Raw genomic sequence first — 25512 nt, forward strand, 5'->3', positions numbered from 1 at the left:
TCTCTCTCTCTCTCTCTCTCTCTCTCTCTCTCTCCTTTACTGTGGCTTGCAGTACAATGACTATGTCCACTACATCGAGCCCTGCTTCAAAGGCATCCTCGTCCAAGCAGATCGAGACAACCGAGAGGTGAGTGTCTACCACAGCCAAAGCTCCCGTCAGGGTTAGGGAAGATATCTGTGAAGACTACTAGACAGTGCCTTGCCCCCACGTGGCCCCTGGGAAGAGCAATGCAAGCCGGTGGTTACCCTGGACTGGACACCCTCTGGTTAGCCAAATCCTTGCCACTGCCTTCTAGGAGAAGAGAGATTGGCGCCAAGCTTTCCACACTTAGCTCCTATTTGGGCATTTGAGACACATGGACTCAAGTGAATGTGTTTGGCTGACCTGTGGAGCTACATACGGTCTTGCAGCCAGGCACTGACAATACTTCTAAGCACCCTCCCCAGTTAGAACCAAGGACTCCTGGACCCACTTGATCCTCTGAGCCTCACTTTGTATTTACACGTGCCCCCTTCCACCCCGACAGCATTTCAAGCAGTTGGTGGATGAGCTGATGGTCAAAGGCATAGGTATCGTGAGTCAAGCTCTAATCGAAGCTTTCGAGATCCTGAAGCAGGTACCAGCTGCTGGTGGAGCCCGGGGGTTGGAGGGGTAAAGGGAAGCCATATTGCAACTGCAGGTTGTGGCCCATGATGAGAGCCTCCTCCCTGTTCCTCAGTTCCAAGAGTCCAGACAAGGAAGTCTCTGCAACCAAGCCATCATGCTTATCACTGACGGGGCTGTGGAAGACTATGAGCCCGTGTTCGAGACCTATAACTGGCCAGACCGCAAGGTGATTGACTCCTGCTGGAAGGCAGGGGAAAGGGGCCCTCTCCCGATGCCAAGGGAGTATTCCCCTGAATCATGGTAGTCTTGTGTGTAGTACAACCCCAAGTTCAAACTTCTTTCCCATTAGACTTGTTTACCAGTTCCCCTATGTTCTAACTGAGTATCCCAAAGTTATGGCAACCTGGGCCCAGAGGGATGCAAGAGGCTGCAGGGCAAAGGACCAGCTTGGTTCGGAGACATAAGAACTGCTCCATGCTCATCGGAACCCTGGCAGTTCACGTTCCTGTGAGGCCCCTCTGAATTTTCTCTAACTTAAGAGGGTACAGCTGGAGAATCCAGAACAGAGACATGCATGGCCCTAGGTGTGAGCCCTTTATAGATGACCCTGATGGTGCCTGCAGCTGCTAAGCCTGTCTCTTGCGGACAGGTCCGAGTTTTCACCTACCTTATTGGAAGAGAGGTGACTTTCGCTGACCGTATGAAGTGGATCGCCTGCAACAATAAAGGTAAGTGACTTGATGAAGCTCTCTGCAGTCCACACAGAGACAAAGGGATAGTAATACTGAGGGCCAGGCTTCTGGCCAGAGGCCTATTCAGGAGCAGTACGGTGTAGTCTGTCCGCCATTGTTCAGAGAAAGGGCAGGCAGATTTCTCTGAAGCAGGAGCAGACAGTCCATCAACCCCACAGGGACTCCAGCCTTATAGTTATCCGAAATGCAAATCAGAGGCCACTCATGAAAGAGAACTGCCTCCTCAAACAAAGCCTTGTAGAAATACATGACACAGTAGACAGGGCAGGAGGCAAGAAGGGACCCATGTTTTCACTGTCGGCTACCTTAGGCCACGCCTTCATTCCTATTATGGCAAATTAAGGCACTGACTCTGTTCAAAGACAAAAACAGAGGGTCGCCTTTTTCCCTTATATGTGTGCATACATTGGGAAAACACATGCATGTGTGTATGCATGTGTGTGGAGGCCAGAGGATGTCACAGGAGGGGCTGTTCTTCAGAAGGGGGCATCCATCTTGGTTTTTTGAAACAGGATTTCTCTTACCAACTGAGCTAGACTGGCAAGTTGGAGAGGCTCAGGGATCCACACATCTCTGCCTCCCCTGCATTGGATTGCAAGGACAAGCCAGCACACCCAGCTTTTTTTAAACATGGATTCTAGGGTTGACATTCAGGTCTCCATGCTTGGCAAGTGCTTTATTGACTGATCCATTACTCCAGCCCATATTTATTACTTGATTGATTTTTTTCTGAGGGAGGTTAATTTTTTTAAGTTTACACTTACTTATTCTTTATGTATGTGTATGTGTGCATGCCCATCTGTGCATATGCCCAATTACATATATGTGGGGGTCAGAGGACATCCTGTGGAAGTCAGTTCTCTTCTTCAATCATGCAGGTTCTAGGGATTGAACCTACTAGGCTGTCAGACTTCTTAGCAAGTACCCCTAGCCACCGAGCCATCTTACCAACCCTATTTATTAGTGTTACAAGATAGGCTATTGCTCGATAGCCCAAAATGACTTCGAGTCATGGTGATCCTCTTGCTTCAGCCTTCCAAGTGCTGGGATCAATGTACCAGTTAACACACACAAGTCAGAACTTTCCCTGGAATAATGTATTTTTGCGTACCAAAGGTTCTCTTCTATCTGGGATCAGAACCCATGACCTGGGCTTGCTATGCAATTCTGTTGATTCAACAAAAATCTACTGTGTGTGTACTTTGTACCCAGTGCTGTTCGAAGGCTGTGACCCAAGGGTAATGGGGACAAATGGCTCAGTCTTGATCTTGGTGTAGCCAGTATGTAGCCTTGGTTCCAATATGACGTGAATGTGTCACGATGGCACGGAGGCATGCACTGGTCAGGGCGCAGGCTGGGCAGGGCTCGGGGAGCAATGGGAAAGATACTTTCCCAATTTGGGAGGTTTGAGGAAGGGTCTTTCCCATAAAGGGATTCGCATGTTCTAGGCACGAGGCATGGTAGAAAGCAAGCTGCCCCCATTTTGCTGGCATGTGGAACAAATGGCTCGGGGAGGTGGTGGGCATGAGACTGAATGTCTAAACCATGCACAGCATCCTTAGCCAAGTGCCCTTCTCAGTGGTGCTGAGGCTATCCTGAAAAGAATAAAGCAGACTGCTCCGTAGCCTGAGGAAGACTAGTGAGGAGGGAAACTAGGAGTTGTGGACACAGGAGGACAAGAGCTGCCATCTCGCTGGGGATCTCCGAACCAATTCTCAGAGCACATAACACGTGTGAGATCTGTTGGTGGGCGCCATTGCTGCAGCTGAAGCCCCTGCTGTTGTTTGGGGGAATATTAGCAATGGGAAAGTTCCAAAGGCCTTCCAAACCAGAGCAGAGAAGGCCTCTCTTTGTCTTGTACTAGGAGACAAGGCATGACCTCCAGGAAGAAGAGGTGGGTCCAGCTAGGAGCATCCAGTAGCTGGGAGTGCACATGGGCCCTACGTAGGCACCAATTAGAGCTTGTCCTTTGCATCCTGTGGTCACAGAGCCTTGTCCTCTCCAGGCTACTACACACAGATCTCCACACTGGCTGATGCGCAGGAGAACGTGATGGAGTACCTGCACGTGCTGAGCCGTCCCATGGTCATCAACCACGACCACGACATCATCTGGACAGAGGCTTACATGGACAGCCGGGTACGCACCATGATGGATCCAGATGGGCAGGGAGGCCAGAGTTAAAGGGTGGGGCAAGAGGTGACGTCTTGGTCCAAAGAGCTCAACATTGTGCCTCCATGGGAGGAGTCATCACTTCCTTCCCTTCACAGCCCTCGGCCTAACCAGCAGCACCACTTTGTGTCCACCTGCCTAGATCCCTGCACAACAGACATCCCTGTGTTCCTTTCCACTTCGCATTACCTGCCATATTGTCCTCTCCTGCCAGCCATGGGAAGAAAATATTCACACTAGTGGCTCACCATACTGTAGCTTCGTTCTGGCGCTTCCGGCATTTCACAGGCTGGAAGAGGCGATGTCTTATGCAGAGGAATAAAAATGTCCAAGATAGGAGGTCATGGAAGACGTTTGGGGGGATATGTGGGAGAGCTTCCTGCATGTAGCCACCTGCCTTGTGACAATAAACAAACTAGGATTAAGACCTGGCAGCAGTGACTTTAGATCAGACCAAGGCAGAGAAGAAGCGTAGAGGTTTAGTGCTGGGCATCTCAGAGCTGGTAAGGTTCTGGGACCCGGGCTCCTTCATGCAGTTGCTTATACTCCCCAGGCCAAGCCCCGCCTTCCTGCCTCTAGGGGCCAAATCCCGCCTTCCCGTCTCTAGGGGCCAAGCCCCGCCTTCCCGCCTCTAGGGGCCAAGCCCCGCCTTCCCGCCTCTAGGAGCCAAGCCCCGCCTTCCTGCCTCTAGGGGCCAAGCCCCGCCTTCCTGCCTCTAGGAGCCAAGCCCCGCCTTCCTGCCTCTAGGAGCCAAGCCCCGCCTTCCTGCCTCTAGCAGCTAGTGTGAGCGAGCTTGCTGAGCCGCTTAAATGAGTCCTCCAGGCTCACACACTTACATCTTACTGACCTCAAACCAAGCTACTGAGGTGGCTGAGAAGACACCCTCTCAGCTTTTCTTTTGCTGTACTCTGTATCTGAGGACAAGGGCGCATGTACTCTAGCATGTCACCGTAGCTATAAACCACCTTGCCAAGCTGGGGACAAAAGCCTTAGGAATCCTTTCTAAAGTTCCCTCAATGCACTGGCCAGCTGGAGTGAACTCTTCCGGGAAGCCTTGCCCAGGAGACCCCATCTGTCCCACACTGATGGCCACTCCCTGAGCTGAGACCTCAGGGAAGAGCCTTCTCCATCTATTGTCCCCTCTAATTGTCCGGGTACTCATTGATCACAGGCCATCTGACCCCGGTTAGAGAAATGGGAGGGGGAAGAGGGAGGCAAGAAGAGAGAGGCTAAGACCTGCTGTGGCACGGTCTTGATGCCCTCACCTTGTGTGCTTACACTCATCCCTTGCTTGTTTCTCCTCCATACATCCCTCCTCCGCACCATCCCTAGCCCGGCATGTGCTCCCTGGCTTCTCTCCCATGTGCATATTAAGGTTATGCTGAGGACCAGGCAAGAGGAAGTCTGAGAACTTGCAACATGAAAGGAAACAGGGCAGTGGACAATGGTGGCCACACCTAGGTAGCATCCACACTTAGGTAGCAGGCAGGTGTGAGTCCAGCAGAGGAATTAGGAAGGAGGGGACAGTGGCTGAGACAAAGCCTTACTTCATGAAGCCACTGTGCAAATGATTTCAGGCAGTTCCTGTCAGCCATACTGAGGTAACTTCACACTCAGCATGGCCCCCCAGGATCAGTTTTTGTCCCCCTGCCTAGAGACAAGGGCATAGTTTTATCTTCGCTTTTAAAAGAAATGACCTCTGACTCCTCAGTTAAAGCCCTTGGTATCATGTCTCCAAGTCTCCCCTCACCTATCCTCTGCCACTTCAACATCCCTCAAAACCAGGCTCACACGCAGATGCCTGGACCCTTCAGTTAAGGATGGTAGTCCACTGAGAGGACGGGTAACCTCGTCCTGTACCATGATCCAGAGCCAAGGGCACAGGGACAGCTCACACTACCCAAGTGTGGGATGAGGCCTGAGGAGGTGGAGAAGGAGGCCTGGCCAAGGCTTGGCTGCAGCTCCCCCAGAAGATGTTCCCCTCGCTGGGAGAGCCAGGGCTGCTGGGTTCCTACGAGTCTTGTACAATGTCAGTGCAGTCCCTGCGGGGCGGGGAAACTTTGCTTCCCAGCTCCACGCTGGGAAGAGAAGAGTCAAAGCTGCCACGGATCCAAGGAGGGCTAGTGTCCACACCATGGCCTTCGGGTGACCCGAGCAACAGGCAGCTTGCCCAGGGTGGTTGCTTCCGCTTGGCGTCATTGTCTTCTTCGTTATAATAGAGGCACAGGTGCAGGCCCCTTCTGAGGCAGCAGGGGAGTCCTTTCCTGATCCTGAGTGGACAGAGCTAGGGGTCTACCCCCACGTGTGTTAGGATTGACCTGAGGCAGCTGGTGCTCAGACTCTCTGGCCTCAGGCCGTTGGTCCTTACGCATGTCTGTACGTCTGAGTGGCTGTGCAGAAATGTCTCCCTTTCTGTTCACTGACCTGGGCCATGCAGGGCCACACCCTCAGGTCTATAGTAGAGGCTTCTGGAGAAGCTGTGCTATGCTGTACTCTGTTTGCTGGCCTTCGGCTCACCCATGCTCTGCCCAGATGACACTGTTTGGCTCACACACTGTTTTTGCTGAGTGACATGAACTTAACTAACCGGCTCTCCTCCCACCTCTGCCAGCCTTCCCCTGGCACTCCTGCTAGCTCCCCTTAGCATCCCGCCCTCCCCTGCCACTTATGGGAGAGTGCTAAGAGTTCAGCTTCTCACACTGCCTGAGTAACAGAACCAGCAGACACCCCTGAGCCCACTCCTCCTCTGATCTCTGCCCTCTCCTCCCCAGCAGCTCTTCACCTCAGAGGCACAAAGCCTGATGCTCCTCACTACTGTGGCCATGCCAGTCTTCAGCAAAAAGAACGAAACAGTGAGTGGTCCTTCCCTGGGCCGCAGCATGGATGGAGGTTAGGGTTCTGCCCACGGAGCTTCACAGCCAGCTGCGAGGAGTTAGATGCAGATACCCAAGCCCAATCTTGGGCCAGCCATGAAAGAACCTCCTGGCCGACTAGGGGACTGATGTCCGTGCTTCCCCCCAAGCTCCTGTAGGCCCGTTGGGGGGTGGGGCAGCCCCTGCTTTGTTCTTGAGATTGAAGGCTGTGGAGTGTTCTGCTAGTCTTCCAGGTTAATCCCTCTAACCTAGCCAAAGTGGGTGGACTCTTGATTGGAGGTGAAGGCCTCTAGTGAGGGGATTTCTAGAGCTTTTCATAATCTATCTGCTGAGAAAACACTTCCCTGTGGGCCACTTGAGCTATAGAGGCTACATAAGATATGATCCTTTTATTTCATCCTCTGGTATGAATATTAATATTTCACTTAGCTTTGTGTTTCATTTAAATGTTACTACTTAAATATTAATACAGGGCATTAATCTTCCTAACAGCTGAGCTTGCCCCTGGGGCCCCATCCGACAGTCTACATTGTTATTGGGGGAACTCAGCCTACAATCTAACTGCAGAGGAAGATCAATAATGCTTCCCTTTCCAGGCCCCAGGGGAGGCCTAGAGTCTAGTGTGGGCAGCCCGGTTTCCCTGACCCCTTGCCCTCTTCCTTCTAGCGGTCCCACGGCATTCTCCTGGGTGTGGTGGGCTCTGATGTGACCCTAAGAGAGCTCATGAAGCTGGCACCCCGATATAAGGTGAGCCTGACTGGATCCCAGGGGGATGGTTCCTAAGCCACAGCTCTCCATTGCTGTGACAAAGATCAGCTTAAAGGGAGGAGAGATTTATTTGGGCTCACAATTTCTCAGACTCTTGGATTCTGTCTATGGTTGATTGAGCAGAGACCAGTAGGTGGAAGCATGACACTGGCTTACTATGATCCCTATTTAAAACTGGCTGCTGTTTTCAACGACCCCTTTCCCTCCTCCCCTGCCTAGCCATCCAACATGTCTAATGCCCCCAACCCTTGACCTTGGCAGCTTGGGGTACATGGATATGCCTTCTTGAACACTAACAATGGCTACATCCTCTCTCATCCTGACCTCCGACCTTTGGTAAGTACAGCCTTGAGATTCTAACAATATGAGATTTAGGGACAGTTCACAAGAAGAAAAGGCTAAAATTCCTCGGATCATACAGGAGGAAAATTGACATCATTGTACCTGTTTCCAAATGATTATCTAGGAAGATGCACAGGGCAAACATGCATGGAATGGTTGGTGAACAGACCGGAGATCAGTGGCACAGGCTGGGCTTGTGAGAATGGGGTCCTGCAGGACAGCCCAGTTTTCATTACTGTAATAAAACATTTGCAATCGCAAGCTTATAAAGAAAGAACTATTCCAGAATATAGCTAGTTAGGCCTATTGCTTTATGCTCTGGTGGGGTGCATGCAGCACAGCATGCATGCGTAGGAGCATGCGACAGAATGAACCTGTTGACCCCAGGAATACAGTGAGAAAGAGACTCCAGTTCTATAACCCTCTCGAAGGATGTTAAACCTCTCACTGGGCTCTTCATCTCCAAACATTCCAGCATTTTCCAACAGTGCCATGCTGGAGCCCAGCCTCCTATAAAGAGGCCTTCGAGAGTTGTGTAAGAGCCAAACCATGAGGGAAAGATGGCTCAGCAGCTAAGAGCTCCTGAGTTCAGTCCTCAGAACCTTCTTCAGCCAGCTCATACCCCTCTTTAACTCTAGTCCTAGGGGATGGGATGCCTCTGGTCTCCGTGGGCACCTGTATCCACATGCACATACCCACAAATACACACATGCACTTAATTCAAAATCAAATAAATCTTTTTTAAGCCTGATCACTGCAACATTTATCACAAACGCTTACTGCCTCTGTGACTCCATCCCTCCTACCATCTGACAGATGGATCAGCAGAGCCCCAGAGGCCCAAGAAGGGAATGTGAACAATGAATTCACGACAAAAATAGCAAGGCCCTCTCACAAGGGCAGTGAAGGCTCCCCAAGTGTGCCTTTGGTACTGCCTGGGACCCCTGTCCCCCTCTGACTCTGTCCAGGAACTGTGGGCATTTTCACATGAATTCTCCCAAGCACCTGATGTCTGAATACTCAACCTCCAGGGATTGGCCCTGTCCACAGGGGCGATGGCCACACTGGTGTGAGGCTGGAGGGATAAGGGGGAGTGCATCTAAAGGCCTTAAACCTACTCCTCTTCTGTCTTAGATAGCAGACTTTACAAAGGGGCTTCTCTGCCTCAGGAGTCATTTGGGGAGACCAGGTGAATTAAATCTCATGGCAGTTAGCTCAAGTGGATACAGAATCCCCTAAGACATCTGACTGAACCACTCAAGGCAAATGGTAGGGCTCATATGGGAGACACATTGGCCTATCCCCACTGTCTTCCCAATTTAGACTCAGCAGGGCATTTATCTGAACCCATAATGGTCTTATACTAACAGGTTCTTGGACCAGTGTTATCAAGTGACTCACAGGGAGAGAACACATAGATTGATCCCAGAGTTGACATATAGAATAAGGGACATATAGAACTAAAGGACATGAATCAGAAACCCACCTTCATGCATCCATCTAGGTAACTCACATGAATAATGCTTTCACTAGCAAGTTCATATTGGAAACCTACTGTGTGCCTGACATTATCCTATCAGTAAGAGTGCTGTAAACAGAAGAACATATCTAACCAAAATCTAATGTGTGAAGGCATGTAAGCAATATGAACTGCTTACCAAAGGACCCAGGAGGGCTTCTACTGGCTACTGCATAAGGAAGGTATTATCAGGAAAGCAAATGGTGGAATTCCAGAAAGCAGAACAATAGAGAATACTCCTAGCAATAGAATAAGAAACGTCAAGAGACATGCTGGGGTCCTAAAAAAACCTTTCTATGTCAATGTCCCCAACCAAATGGAATCATGTTTATTCTGAGAGGCTAAAGATGGGCTACAATCTGTCAGATGTAGCTGAGACTTAGGAAGTGGCACTGGAAGGTTGCCAGAGAGACAGTTCAGGTAAAAGAAGACAGCACAGCCCTGATGACCCTGGACCTCGGGAAGGCTGAGAACAGAGCCTTGTGTGGGCCACGGGTAAGGAGGTGATCAGAGCAGGGATAGAAGAGCGACATCCATACTACAATCAGGAGAGAAAAAAATAAAACCCAAGAAAATGAAATAACCAGCAGAAATAAGATATGCAACGACAGTGACTTCAACTCCCAAACATCCACTGGGGACCCCTTTATGGAAGTAGATGGTGCTTTTTTTTTTAAGATACTCTGGTGATAAACTCTCCTGTTTTCTTTATTGATGGCACTACTAAACTAAACCAGGGAAGTGCCATGGGCGTAATTACAGGTAACATGGTGATATCTGTCAGGGAGAGAGAATGAGAAAGAGCAAGAGTAAGAGAGGGAGAGAGGGAGGAAGAACAAGAGAATGATTCTGCTCAGAGAATTGGTTCAGGGATCTGTGTCAAATTTTGGAGACAGGTGGTTATTAAACACTGCAGATCTGTGCTTGGATCTGACCAGTTTAAAAAAAAAAAATCTATCAAGATGAGATGCTTCTGCAGATGCCTTAAAATCTGGAGGAGAAAATGATTGCTCATGAAGCATTCTAAAATGATCATCTGAGATTAACAAGATGAAATAGATGAGAAATAGGTGGGCGCTCTGCAAACTGAACGCCCACGTGTAGGAGAGCACCATGTGAGAACACCAAGGGGATTTGCCTGGCTTATGGCGCCATCTGGGCAGCCAAGCTGGCCTGGCTGTCCATCCCAGACAGGCAGAGCCCACAGTGCTTCAGTTCAAACCACACCTCTCATCTCCTGGCCAGGCTCCATGAACACTATTGATTTCTTCCCTGACAGTTCCATTTTCAGGGTAATATTGACAGAGCTGAGCATCTTCTAAGAGCTGAGATGTCTTCAGACTGGAAATGTTTAGCTGGAGACAGTCAAGTCTTAGAAGTGACGAGATTGAGCGTCCCAATCCCTGTCAGGAGGAACACATTCTAGGTGGTTCGAGAGGAAAGCTGACAATGAGAAGTAAAAGTTAGGAGACAGATTTGAACTCCACAGGAGGGAGAACTTTCTAGTAATAGGAGCTATCCAAGCTAACAAGTTGTCTCTCAAAATAGGGAGATGCCTGGCATGAGAAACGCATGCGTGCGTGCGGGTGTGCACGTGTGTGCACATACAGACGCACACACAGACACACACCAAGAGGCTCGGAGGCCATCTGTGGCACACATTGGTCATGGAAGCTTTGCACTGAGTTAAAAGTTTGGCCTGGCTTATCCTGGGAGATTATGGGATGTTTTGATTCTATGAGGGATTTTAAAGAAGAGGGAAGGGGAGGGAACGGGGTGCATGCTAACCTCACCTTTTCCATCCTGTCTGGCCCACTCCAGTACAGAGAAGGCAAGAAGCTGAGACCCAAACCCAACTACAACAGTGTGGACCTCTCAGAAGTGGAGTGGGAGGACCAAGCTGAAATTGTGAGTGGTGTGGGAAGCTTTTGCCCAGTTAGCCCTGTAGCAGGCAAATGAGCACCGGATGCCCAGGAGTGCCAAGGCTGCTGGGCAGCACTGGAACAGAGCAGTTGGGTTCTGTGCCTGATTCTTTCAGCAACTGTGGCTATCGAGCCATGACCCTGGCGTCACAGGTTACTGAGACAGGCTGAGCTCGTGTCTATAAGCCCAGCATGGTTTCAGGACTGTGCTTAGCATCTAGTGTCCACATCACATCCTAGAGGAGATTACATCTCAGCAACACAGCCATTGCAGAGCATCCATCCCTCAGCGTGCTGCCTCAGTGAAAACCCACAACTGTGAGCCAGTTCCACCTAGGTCCTGGTCCATCTTCCCTCCTAGAAATCTGCTCAGAGGCAAAGAATAGAGCCAGGGTCCCAGGGATCCTAAGACAGGGTCAAAGGCCAAATCCAGGTGAATAGGCACCAACCCCCTTTTCTTTCCTCTTGAAGCTGAGGACCGCCATGATCAATGGAGAAACAGGGTCTCACTCCATGGATGTGAAGGTGCCACTGGACCAAGGGGTAAGGAGCTAGTGAAAGTGCCGGTGAGATCCAATCAGGCAGCACTGAGCCTGGACTTGGATTTCACTGTGGCCTGGAGGTGTAAGGTGAAATGGAAAGGCGCTGGGCAGGAAGTGCTCTGTTGATCTCATTGATGCTCCGTTCATCGGTGAACGCTGGGTATGGAGGTTGCCCAGATCACTGCCAGCTCTTCCTTCTTCCCTCTGCTGCCTGCTCTTTGGCCCTTTGGTTGTTTATGACAGAAGGGGAGAAAGTGACAGTTAATTCTGCAAACTGCCAGAAGCTCCACTAAAATGTGCCGCATGGGGAAAGGTTGGGGATATTCACTCCTCCCTTAAGCTGATTTTCATCCAAACACTGAGAACGGAAACAAATGCCCTTACCACAGAGAATCAAAACCGGAAACCCCCTGCTGACTCTGCAGACCTGTGTGCTGTTAGAAAAGTCCATTTCATCTTCTCACTCAAACGATTCTGACGCATCCTCTGAATTCACACCATCCCTTGACATATTAACAAATGTCACCTCCTCCTGTACAGCCACCCCCACCGCCTCCTTCATTACCCACCTGCCTCCGCTCAAAGAACACAGCATCTGTCTGCAGCAATTAGACCTGAGTCCTTGCCTTGTGCACAGATCTCCATAGAAGACACTGAGAGGCACTGGCCAGTGTCCCTTCTACACAGGGTATTGGTCTCCACGGGACTGCTGTGGGTCCTTCTGCCCCGTCAGGCACACTGAGAATGTCAGTAATGACCAATCAACTGAGATAACTCATCAGAGACATGGTCCCTTCTCTGTGTCTTCAACATGTCCTAAGACTCCAGCGGAGACCCAGCAGGCAGAAGATAGAGCCTAGCATGAGAAAACTCATGGGCACATGGCCACTTAGCATCCAGAATGGTTGTGCTATGGCCATCACACTGGCACACAGTGGATGGAGTTTGCTCTCACACTGTTCTCCCAGGACCAGGGTCCTCTCAAGGCATCTCCAATGCTTCTCCAAGTCACTAGACAGAGCCCTAACCAGAACAGCAGTCTAAACTTCTACAGGAACTTCTTACTGCCTGGTTCTCTTCTACATTTGTATTACATTTGTTCTATTACCCTCTCTACCTCTCTCCTTTAAGGTCTCTTTTTCCCTTTCATGTGCTCCTTTCTAGTTTCCGGGCCTCTACACACACTTGGTCATATACATATATATACATATATACATATATATATATGTATATATGTATATATATGTATATATATACATATATATACACACATATTTATATATGTATATATGTATATATATACATATATATTTATATATATGTATATATTCACATACATATCCATATATGTGCATGTATGCATTATATATAACTATATAATATATGTTTTATATAATATATAATTATGTGTATTACATAATATGTATTATATATGTGTGTATATATTTATAATTAGAAGCTAGGACTCACATGTAATAGAAAACACAGAGTTTTTCTTTCTGGGCCTGTCTATCACACTCAGTGTATTTTCCAGTTCCATCCTGCCCCTTTTTGGCTAGTCCCTTCTTCCCCTGAGACCTTCCTCCCATCTGCTTTATGTCACATGTATTCCCTGGTCTTCTTTTCCTCCCTCTCCAACTACGTTACCCAGTCCTTCAGAATTCCCTTTAAAGTTTCATAACCTTTGCTCACGGATACATAAATACTCATGTTTATACAGATGCCCACCCATATGTCACTATAAATCTAGATCTTACATATGGCTGAACACATGGAGTATTTGTCTTTATTAGTCTGGCTTATTTCACTTAACATAATGATCTCCAGTTCCATCCATTCTCCTGCCAATGTTCTGATTTCGCTTTTCTTTAGGGAGTTTTAAAACTCCTCTGTGTGTGGAAAGTGTGTGTGTATGTGTATGTTTGTGTATGTTACTTCTGTTTTGAAATCTGTTGATAGACATCCACAGTGACAAGTTTTGAGAATTCTGAAATTTTGGTTTCTTTAAAAAATATATTATAAGAATATGTTTTCATTTTAATCCCAGGTGTGGGATATGGAGCTGCTTTGAAGCAGCTGACTATGATTTGCTTCACGCTCTAACACGGGCATGGTTTTGCCAGATGCAGATAGTTTCTTCAACTGTGTGACGTTTGGAATTCTGGGAATCTTTCAGAGGGTATATAAATGCTAGAGCCCCAATTGGTGGGGTTAGTGGTTGGTGTTCCTTCAGGAGTGTTGACTGTGGTTTATTAGTAGTTGTGCTCAAAGAAGAAAGAAGAAGAAAGAAATTGTATTCTAGGATCTATCTATCTATCTATCTATCTATCTATCTATCTATCTATCTATCTATCTACCTACCTACCTATCTATCTATCTATCTACCTATCTATCTACCTATCTATCTATCTATCCATCTATCTATCTATGTCTCTATCTCTCCCCTCTATCCTGTTTCTCTCCTATCTAATGTTAGGAGGTTAAAGGGGGGATAAAGAGTGGGAAAGAGAACCCACACACTAGCAAGGACCAGCGACAGACATATAGGCTGGTTCATTTCTTAGCCATTGTGACTAGACCAGCAATCAACAAGGAAGGATGAGGCCCACATACTATGTTGACTTAGATTCCTTCAGGCACACACCCCAGGTCATATGACCGGGTCACATGGCAGTCTGTGCTTTGAGAAACTGCCATACTGATCTCCATGGGGACTAGACAAGTTTACATTTCCACTGGCAGTGTACAACAGTTTTAGTGTTTGGTTCTGTGGTTCTTTACATGGTCTAGAAATTAATTCCATGATTGACATAACATCAGTTGGCAAAGATTTGTTCCCACTCTGTAGACTGTCTCTTCCTGCTAGAGACAGCTTCCTTTGCTGTGCATAAGGCTTTTGACCCATGTGATCCCATTTGTCAGTTCTTAGGATGCTAGACCACTGGAGTCCTTTTCAAAGTCTTTCCCATGTCTGTATCCTGAAGTGTTTTCCCTATGTTTCTTGCAGCAGCTTCTAAGTTGTAGAAGCTATTAAAGGTCTTGACTTGTTTTTAATTGACTACTGAGCCAGGTCAGCTACATGAACCTAATTCTATTTTTTTTTAATTTATTTATTATTATATGTAAGTATGTGTAAGTAGCTGTCTTCAGACACACCAGAAGAGGGTGTCAGATCTCTTTACGGATGGTTGTGAGCCACCATGTGGTTGCTGGGATCTGAACTCAGGACCTTCGGAAGAGCAGTCAGTGCTCTTAACTGCTGAGCCATCTCTCCAGTCCCGGAACCTAGTTCTATTAACTCGCATATAGAAACCCCAGCACCTGTGTTGAAGTCCTTCTTCTCCCCAATGTATATTTTGGTCCCTTTGTCAGACATTAGGTGGCTGTGTGGGTTGGTCCTTAGATTCTCTATACTGTTCCACTGACCTACATGTCTGTGTTCGCACCAATACCGTGCTATATTGTTACCATTAACTATGTGATATAAGTTGAGATCAGGAATTATGATACCTCAAGCATTCTTTCTGCCAAGAATTGTTTGAGATTATCAAGGACATATCAGTTAAGGTTCTCTAGTGGAAACAGAACTGATAGAAAGAATCTATATTAAGAAATAAAGTGGGTCTCAGGTTTTGGCCCTGACTTCTGTTCTGACTTCCACACACTGATTTGTAGGATGTGTTCAGAAGTCCCTCCCGTGTCTGAGCAGCATTGGTCTTAGCTCTTCTTTGAGGCTTGAGTAAGACTTAGGTGGTGAATCTATCTGTCCTGGGCTTTTCTTTTTTGGGAGACTTTCTGTACAACTTCACTCTCATTGATTGTTGCAAATATATTTAAGTTGTTTCTATCCTGCTGACTTAAATTTGATTGATCATCTCTGTACAAAAATTTATCTCTTTCTCCTAAATTTTCTAGTTTACATTTTTTTTTTTTTTTTTTTTTTTTTTTTTTTTTTTTTTTTAGAGTTTTCACCAGGCAGTGGTGGCACACGTCTTTAATTCCAGCACTTGGGAGGCAGAGACAGGAGGATTTCTGTATTTGAGGCCAGTCTGGTCTACAGAGTGAGTTCCAGGACAGCCAGGGCTACACAGAGAGACCCTGTCTTGAAAAACAAAAACAAACACAAAAATATGAGTTTTCAAAATATTCCTTCGTGGTCCTCTGGATTTCATTGAACTCTGTAGTAACTTCTGCTTTTTATCTAATTTTATTAATCTGAGTCTTTCTTTTATTTGTTTTGGCTAAAGGCTTAGCTTTTTTTTTTTCAAATTACCAAGTTTATTAAGTCTATACATTATTTTTTAATTTCACTAATTTTTGTCTTTATTATTTCTTGCCATCTACTGCTTTTGGTTTGGATTCATTTTATTGTTCTAAGGCTTGAGGTACATCATTAGATTATTTGTTTTGAATCTTTCTACCTTTTAAAGATACATTTATTTATTTATTTATTTAGTATGTGTATATTTATTTAGTGTGTGCATGTATGTGTGCATGTGTGTGGTACATGCACACACACACATTCCACATTTTGCCTGTAAGAATTAGAGGACAGTTTGTGGAAGCTGGAGTTCTCACCTCTCACCATGTGATTTGAGGGATGAAACTGGGGTCATCAGCCTTGGCAGGAAACAGCTCTACCCCTTGAGTGATCTCAATAGCACTTTCCTTATTTTTTAGTGTAAGCGCACATAGCTGTAAACTTTCCACTTACAACTGCTTTATTGGTATCCCAGAAGTTCTGGTAAGATATGCTTGCATTCTAGAATTTTTTTTTATCTCCTTCTTGCTTTCTTTAATGACTCTGTAGTCATATAAGAATGTGTATCCAAGACTTGGAATTTATTTATGTATGTATTTATTTATTTGTTGTATATGTTTTTGTGTGGGTGTACACATGGCATGGCATGTGCATGGAAGTCAGAGAACAGCTTGTAGGGGGTCAGTTCTCTTCCTATCGTGTGGCTTCTGGAGACTGAAGTCAGGCTGACTGTCCTGCTGTCAAGCTCCCTTACTTCCTGAGCCATCTCACTAACCCTGAACAAGATGGTTTATGAAAAAGCAGTGGTACTTGGAAAAAAATCAAGTTGATTAACTTCAGAAGTCCAAGCCTACTGGAACCCCCAGGATGCAATGAGAGTAACCCTGAAAGGACCAAGTGCTCTCATTGAAAATCAGAAAGATAGCAAATATACTGTCTAAAGATGCATCCTGTGGCTACAAAAACATGAGAAGAGTCTAACCAAACCCAGTAGAGGGCAAGAAACAATGAAGATTGTGACAGAAATGGAATGAAGACTGAAAGAATAGTACACTGAATCAGTAAAACGAAGAGTTGCTTGCTTGAGAAGGTTGACAAAACTCCTAGCCAAGCTTAAAGAAAAGGAGAGAGAGAGAGAGAGAGAGAGAGAGAGAGAGAGAGAGAGAGAGAGAGAGAGAGAGAGAGAGAGAGAGCTGAATGAGTAAAAGTAGAGATGAGAGACGAGTTGTCACCATGGAGTCCACTGAAATCTAGAAGATCGTTAGGGCATACTTAGCAGACTTGCATTACCAAAAGCTGGAAAACTTAAAAGACATAAATGAATTTCTACTAAATTACAGCTGACCTACTTAAATTAAATCCAGAAGTCATAAAAAATTTGAAATCAATGCTTTACAAACAAGGAGATTGAAGTGGTAATGAAAAGTCTCCCCAAATGTTTTGCTAAATAGACATGGTATGCCTGTCAAACTGTTCTTTAAATATTTATGATTCTACCCATAAATTAGTGTTGCTCTCTTCTTTTTGGTCAGCAGAGCCTCTTTTTGCAATTGGCCATAATTATGGCAGAGACTCGTAACTAACCCAAGTGCTGAGAACAAGTGGCTGTTGAATGGCCCTAAATGGGACATTGATTTAACTACTTTCCAGCCTCAAAAAATATCCTAGAAAAGGGGGTGGAAAGGATGCAAGCATCAGAGGAAAGGGAGGGGAGGGGTGTTGCACAACACTGTCTTCTAGACATGACGCAACTGTTTTACCAGGAACCCCCAACAGCTGTGGTTACCTGCAAACATTACAGTCAACATTACATCAGAAACCCAGGAGGGGCTTCAGAGGTCCACCCCTCACTGAGCAGTTAAGGGCAGTTAATGGTTGCTGGATGAGGGAGACAGAGTTATTCTGCACATGTGTTGCTGAATTCACAGAATTTTTAAGGAAGCTCTAACACAGATATGTTGCGGTACGTTTTTGCTTCACCACTTTGGCTCCTGATGGATTGCACCCTCGCACCGACCCAGGTGCTATCTTTTGATCCATGGATGAAAGACACGCACACATTAGCTTATTTTTAAAATGCCTTGGCTACCTCCCCTGCTACCCCAGGCCCAGTTGAGGAAGTAGCCAGTGGCCACTTACCTGAAATCTCACACGGCTGGTTAGCTTTATCTCCTGCTACTACCGTGTCCCGTTCTTCCATGATTCTGTCCCATTCCTTTCTGTGTCTGTGCTTGCTCAGCTCTAAGTGTCCCACCCGTGCTCAACCATTGGCCATTGGCATCATTATTGATTGATCAAAAACCAATTGGGACAAGGACCTTCAGCCTCTGGATGTGTAGATTCCTGATTGAATCAAAGCCTTAGAACCAATCTCGAACACAGATACTCCTCCAACTGTTCTACAAAATCGAAGTGGAACCTACTAAACACATCCCATGAAGTCAGCATGTCCCTGACACCAAAATGAAATAAAACCACAGAGCAATACATATGCAAAAATCCTCAACAAAATACCAACAAACCAAATTCAGGAACACATTAAGATCACAGACTGCAACAAAGTTGCTTTCATCCTAGGAACACAAAGCTGGTTCAACATACATAAGTCAATGAATGTGGTAATGCTCAATGATATGTGCCAATAGCACCACATACATGAGCTTAATGATAGAAATTATATAACCACCTAGATAGATGCAGGAAACACATTTGACAAAGTTCAATGTAGCTTCATAATAAAGTGCCTGTGATGGTTTGAATGGACATGGCACCATAGGTTCTTGAATGCTTGGTCCCCAGTTAGCAGAACTGTTTGGAAAGGATTGGGAGATGTGTCCTTGTTGGAGGAGGTATGTCTCTCAGGATGAGCTCTGAGGTTTCAAAACCCCACACCAGGCCTCATCTCTCTCTTGCTCTGCCTGCTTCCTGTGGGTCAAGATGCAGCTCTTAGCTACTTACTGCTCCAGCACCATGCCTGTCTGTGTGCTCCCACGCTCCCGAGATGACAATGGACCAACCCTCTCAAGCTGCAAGTGAGCTTCCAGTGCTTTCTTTTATATGAGTTTCCTTGGTCACGGCGTCTCTTCACAGCAACAGAACAGTGACTAAGACAGTACTGAAGGCTCAGGGATAGATGGAGTACTTCCAAACAATAGGTCAAATATGACAAACCTTTAACCTGTAGATGGGTGGAAACTGAGGGCCTTCCCTCTGAATTCTGAAATGAAAAAAGGTTCTCAAGATCCTCGCTCTTATCCAATACAGTTCTCAACATTTTAGAACAATAAGACACTAGAAAGATAAAAGGGATAAAAATAAGAAAGAATTCAAATTATCTCTATGTGCAGACAGCATAATTGCATACTTAAAAGACACGATAGAGTCCACCAGAAGATTCCTCGATCCAGTAAACACTTTCATTAAAGTTCCAGGATGCAAATTCAACATACAAAGATCAGTAGCTTTCTTAAATGCCAGCAACAAACTTGGTGAGAGAGAAGTTAAGGAAGAAAATCCCCTCACAGTGGTTTTTTGAAATTTAATTAAGTACCTAGGAATAAATCTAGCCCAGGAAGTGAAGGGCCTATTCACTGTAAACTTTAGGGCACTGAAAAGAGAAATTGAAGACGATGGTAGGTGGTGGAAAGACCTTCCACACTTATGAGCTGTCAGAATTGATATTATGAACATGGCTGTGTCACCAAAAGTAATGGACAGACCCATTGCAATAGCAAAATGCCAACAACATTTACACAAAACTAGGGGGGAAATTCAAAATTTGTATGAAAACAAACGCACACAAGCAAAAAGCCATCAGCAGCTGAAGCAGTCCTAGGTAGAGAGAATGCTAATGTATATCACAGTGTCAAATGACACCACAGCCATCGTGGCAAGACAGCATGGTAATGCCACCAAAACAGACATATTTACCAAGCGGAGGGAGGACCCATGAATAAGCTCACACAGAAATATTTGACAAAGGTGTCAGAAACATCCACTGGGGTGGGTGGGGGAAAGATGGCCTATGTATCAAGTGGTCTGGCTAAACTGGATATTCACCTGAAAAAAGAATAAAATGTGTTCATATCTTTCACATTGCACAAAAGTCAACTCAAAAGTAGGTAAAATATATTAATTTCTATCTTAAGCACTAAAATTGCAGATATATAGGCATGGCACCAGAAAAATGTCCATGCTCCTGTAAACAAACCCTAATGAAACTCATTCTGTCACCCTCACAAAGAAGACAGGGAAGTGGAAGGGAGATAATTGGGAGAAGTGGAGGGATTAAGAGGCATGGGAGGGGGAACATGCAACGGTGGTTATCTTGGTTACTTTCTATTGCTGGGACCAAGGCAGCTTGTAAAAGGAAGAATTTAATCGGCTTACAGTTCTGCAGTTGGACCCATGATGGCAGAGCAAAGGCATGATGAAAGGTGGCTGAAGTTGGAGCTTAATTTAAATTCACAAGCAGAAGGGAGATGGGGGAGGCTGGGAATGGCTTGAGTGTTTTGAAACCTTGAAGCCAACATCCCATAGATACACGTCTAACAAGGCCACACTTCCAAATCCTTCCCAAACACTTCCTAACTGAGGACCATGTATTCAAACATATGCACCTACAGGGACCATTCTCACTCAGGCTGCCATGGTGGGCGATGGGTGAATATGACCGAAGTGCATTATGAAAATGTCATAAGGAGCTGGGCAGTGGTGGCGCACACCTTTAATCCCAGCACTTGGGAGGCAGAGGCAGGTGGATTTCTGAGTTCGAGGCCAGCCTGGTCTACAGAGTGAGTTCCAGGACAGCCAGGGCTACACAGAGAAACCCTGTCTCGAAAAACCAAAAAAAAAAAGAAAAAGAAAAAGAAAGAAAGAAAGAAAAAAGAAAAATAAAATGTCATGAGGAAACACATTATAGTATAAATCAACATATGCAAGTAAAATAGTGTAAAAGAAATTTGAGCAAATAATAAGAGTCCCCATATACCACCACCCTCCAAAAGTCACCGGCATGGCAAGAACCTTCTTTTTGTCATTTTGTTTGGTTTGCTTTGCTTTGCTTTGCTTTGCTTTGATTGAGATAGAATTTCTCTATGTAGTTCCGGCTGTCCTGGAGCTTGCTATGTAGACCAGGACAACCTTGAACTCAGAGATCCACCTGATTCTGCCTCCCCAGTGCTGACATTTAAACTGTGCACCACCATTTTCTGCTGGCAAGGCCTTTCTAAACAGGAGCCAATAGCACAGGAATAGCCCCAAGAATTGACTACTTGGGGTTATATGAAAAGCTTCTGCAAAATGAAGAAAATTTGAACAGAGTGAACAGATGTCTAGAGAATGGGAGAATTTTTGAACTATACCTCAGATAGGCGGTTAGTAACTAGAATATATTAAAAACTGAAGAAAATAAACACCAACAGAACAAAACTACCAATCAACAAGTTTTCTGTGAAATTAATAGATGAGTTTCAAGATACAATACAAAGTTCACTTTTGTATGGCAGAGTAAAGTTTCAATGTATGTGTGTACTGTATTTTTACTAGTCAGAAGAACTAGGAAAGATGTGTACAGGGGAGAAAGGAGATGTATAATAGAACATGTGGGACATGAATGTAAGTAAGAGGGTACCAGGAGTGGGAAAGTCTAAGAGAAGAAGGAGGGGTAACAGAAGTTTACAGCCAGGCATGGTGGTGCATGCCTTTAGTCCCAGCACTCAGGAGGCAGGGACAAGTGGATCTGAATGAGTTCAAGGCCAGCCTAGTCACCATCAGGAGTTCCAATCAGCCAGGGCATACTTTCCATGCTAATTAAAATTTAAAACTGGAAAAGTGATTTATTGTTTTATTCATATAATATATAAAATTATATATATATTTGTTTTAGTTTTCTTGCTGTTGAACTCTAGCTTTATTGTGCTATGATGTGATAAAATATAAATGTTTCCTTTATATTTGGTAAGACCTGATTTTTATCTTGAATATGATATAGTTTAAAGAAAATCCTAGGGCTGTTGAAAGGGATATGTATTGTATATCTATTGGATGAAATATTCTGTATATACCTATTAAGTACATTTGATTTGTAGTATAATTTAATTCTTGAGTTTTCTTTGCTGTTTTTGAGTTTTGGGTGACCTAGCTAGAAATGAGAGTGGGGTATTAAAATCACCAATTGTGATTTTATCAATCATTATCTGACCTTTTAGGTCCATTAGTGATCATTTTGTGAAATTAAAAGTCCCTGTTTGGTGTGTTTGTGTGTATGTGTATAAGTGTGTGTGTAATTAGTGAGGAAATGGAACCAGTCTATGTGTCTACCAACAGATGAATGGATAATGAAAATACAGTAATATACAAAATAGAATTTCATTCATCTTTGTGAAGAATTGTTCCTTGTTAATATGTAGTACACTTCTTTGTCTCTTTAGACTAAGTTTAATTTGAAGTCTATATCAGATATCAGAACTATGCCAGTTTGGTGTGGGTTTCCATTCACTTGGCAGATTTTTTTCCCATCCTTTAACTTTGAATCTGGTGTCTTCACCAGTGATATGTGTCTCTTGGAGGCAACAGAAAGACAAATCTAGATTTTTAGTCCACTCAGCAGTCTGGGTTTTGATTTGTTAGTTGGTTGGTTAGTTGGTCTGTTTTGGTTGGTCTGTTGGTTGGTTGGTTGGTTGGTCTGTTGGTTGGTTGGTTGGTCTGTTGGTTGGTTGGTTGGTTGGTCTGTTGGTTGGTTGGTTGGTTGGTCTGTTGGTTGGTTGGTTGGTTGGTCTGTTGGTTGGTGGGTTGGTTAGTTGGTCTGTTTTGGTTGGTCTGTTGGTTGGTTGGTTGGTTGGTTAGTTGGTCTGTTTTGGTTGGTCTGTTGGTTGGTTGGTTGGTTGGTTGGTTGGTTGGTTGGTTGGTTGATTTTTCAAGACACAGTTTCTCTGTGTAACATCCCTGGCTATCCTGGAACTTACTCTGTAGATCAGGCTGACCTTGAATTCACAGAGATCTGCCTGCCTCTGTCTCCTGAGCGCTGAGATTAAAGGTGTGCACCATCACACCTAGCCAAGCAGTCTAGGTTTGGTTTTGTTGGTGGTGGCTTTTTTGTTTTGTTTTGTTTTGTTTTTATCTTTTGTTTGTTTTATTGCTAGTTGAGGTCATTAACATCTAAGGTTATTATTGAGAGGTGTTTTCTGATTCCTGTAATCTTTGCACATTGTTTTTCTTGTTGGTTGATTGCCATTTTTTTCTCTTCCCTATTGGTATGTTAGGGGTTTGCGGGCTTGCTGTGTTGGATGTGTGGGTTTCTTCCTGATTCATCTTTGTTTATCTATTTCTTTCCTAAAATATTCTTTTCTATATTCTCATGACTGAGACAGTCTCTCCACTCCCTCTGTCTATAATATTCTTTTAAGTGTCTCCTGCATTGTTGGCTTGCTGGCATGAATTGCTCAAGTTTGTGTTTGTAATGTCCCGACTTCTTCATCAGTTTTTGTAGATCTCTATGCTAGACACAGCAGATTTAGCAGGCAGTTTTTTACTTTCAGGACTTGAAGTACATTATCCCATCCTTTCCTGGCTTTGAGTTCTGCTAACAAGATGTCTGATGCCATTCTGATGGTTCTCTCTTTGTTGATGTGTTGGATTGATTTCTCTTACTGCTTTTTTAAATTTTATTTTTAGTTATGTGTATGTGTACACAGAAGTGTATATGTTCTAGGAAACCCAAAAGAGAGTTTGGGATCCCCTGGAACTGGAATTACAGAGATTGTGAGCCACCATGCGGGTGATGGGAATCAAAGCCAGGCCCTGTGCAAAAGCACTGAGCTCGCTTAAGCATGGAGCCACCTTTCCACCCACCTCTCATAGGCTTTAACACTGTTTCTCTTGCTTTCTATTTTTGACTTCCTGTCTGTCATATGGCATGGTGAGGACCTTCTCTGGCTATGTCTGTTTGGGGGTCTAAATGTCTTTTGTATTTGTGTGTCTGTGTCCTTCTCTAAATCTTGGGGGTTCTGCTGTAATTCACTGGATATATTTTCTCTGCCTTTAATACTCAGTCTCAGCTCTTTATTCTCATGGAGATCCTTAGGTTTGGTCCCTTGAATATATCCCAGAGTTCTTGGAAGTTGTGATCATGTTCATTTCTGTTCATACTGATGTTTGAATGTGGTACTCTATGTGATCTATTGATGATGTTTTCCACTGTGTTTTTTATTTGATTCATTCCATTTTTAGTTTCTAAAACTCCATTCTCCATTCTCTCTTATCTTTCCCCTACCCTCACCAACATTCTTCCTCCACCATATCCCCCTCCCCTCCCCCACCAAGTCTCCCATCTCCTGACCCCACCGAATCCCCCATTCCACTTTCATGGCTTTTATTTTATTTTTGTTTTTGCTTTGTGACTCACTGCATTTATTCATGGTCACTCATGTGGGCATAGATGCAAACCTATCCACCACAGGGTGAGTGGCTACATCACTGAAAACTTGTCTGCTCCCAGTGGGCTGCTATTCTTCTGGGTGGGATGAGGACACATGAGCCCTTTCCCCTCCCCCTCTGTGAATGCTTGAGTTTAGTCTTGTGTCAGCTCCACATAGGAAACTGCAGCTTCTATGAGCACCAGAGCATATATCATCTTCCATTTTTTTTAACCTGTTAAGTTTTCAGGTTTATTTTCTACCGAGTTTTATGACTCTACTTCTCCTCTGATGATACTCTATGGCACAGTAGACAACAAACCCACACGCACATTCTTATTATCAAAAGGGAAATGGAAAGCTGTGTCTTGGTGAAATTTTACAGTTCAGTGAGTTACACTGTGTGGTGGCATCCCAGCACTGTGTGGGAACAGGAATGTTGACTCAGGGGAAGGAAGCCAGTACGGTGTGGGGAAGGTGCTCAAGGCCAGTGGGGCTCCTCACTTCCTCCCTCCTGAGACAGACACTTGGACGCAGTCAGATACTGGTTGTAGAACTAGAAGTCAAGAGCTGCAGAAGGCCCAATAGGTAGGAGACGGGACCTGAACAGTCCCAATCCTGTACACTTCAGTATCATCCGAGGTGGTCTGTCTCATCCGTTCCAGAAGGCAAGAGTCCACAATGGCAGAGAAGGCAAGGCAACAGGCAAGGGTAGACGTGGCAGCTGGAACAGGAAACAATGGGTCACATTTTGTGTGCACCCAGGAAGCAGCAAGTACTCTACCTGCCCTTAAGATGCCCTCCTACCCACTGTCCAGACCCTACACTCTTTCTGCCTTTTCTTCCGGAGTGTCTCTTGGAGGAGGAGGTATGAGTGTCCAGTTTAAGGCCCCGCAATTCCCAGTACGTTGACCATGAGCCCCTGTATTTAACCACCGTTCTCTGCAAAGGGAAGCGTCTTTGATCAAGGCTGAGTTTTGATAATAAAATGAATGGCGGGCGATGTTACCGTCTATGACTACTTCCTGTTGACATTGGGGCACCGTTTTGAGGCGAGGGCAATGAAATGACATAGGCAGCCTGCTTCTGCGGTCTCTCGCAGAAGTTCCACTCCCTCGTGCTCCTTCCTGCAGCAAGCATGAGGCTTCCTTCCCCTCCCTGGCCATGCAGAGAGGACCGGGTCTGGCACCGGAATCCCTGTTTCTATAGAGACATGAGGCTTCCTTCCCCTCCCTGGCCATCCAGAGAGGACCGGGTCTGGCACCGGAATCCCTGTTTCTATAGAGGCACACCCCGATGAACCCCCCAACCCCAAAAGCCATAGATGCCAGTTTTAGAAT

The 25512-nt window shown here is 45.4% G+C and overlaps 1 protein-coding gene across 1 annotated transcript in view; it reads left to right on the forward strand.

Annotated features, from left to right (window-relative positions):
• Cacna2d4 (calcium voltage-gated channel auxiliary subunit alpha2delta 4) overlaps positions 1-25512 on the forward strand; it is a 118599-nt gene that overhangs the window by 34635 nt on the left and 58452 nt on the right. The window contains exons 9-18 of the mRNA XM_031384056.1: positions 53-127; positions 528-617; positions 720-833; positions 1257-1335; positions 3365-3498; positions 6306-6383; positions 7071-7151; positions 7434-7508; positions 10855-10941; positions 11427-11498. Of these exons, the coding sequence (XP_031239916.1) occupies positions 53-127; positions 528-617; positions 720-833; positions 1257-1335; positions 3365-3498; positions 6306-6383; positions 7071-7151; positions 7434-7508; positions 10855-10941; positions 11427-11498 (885 nt within the window). The remainder of the gene's footprint in view (positions 1-52; positions 128-527; positions 618-719; positions 834-1256; positions 1336-3364; positions 3499-6305; positions 6384-7070; positions 7152-7433; positions 7509-10854; positions 10942-11426; positions 11499-25512) is intronic.

The sequence above is a fragment of the Mastomys coucha genome, unplaced genomic scaffold (assembly GCF_008632895.1).
Source record: "Mastomys coucha isolate ucsf_1 unplaced genomic scaffold, UCSF_Mcou_1 pScaffold20, whole genome shotgun sequence".
Lineage (NCBI taxonomy): Eukaryota > Metazoa > Chordata > Mammalia > Rodentia > Muridae > Mastomys > Mastomys coucha.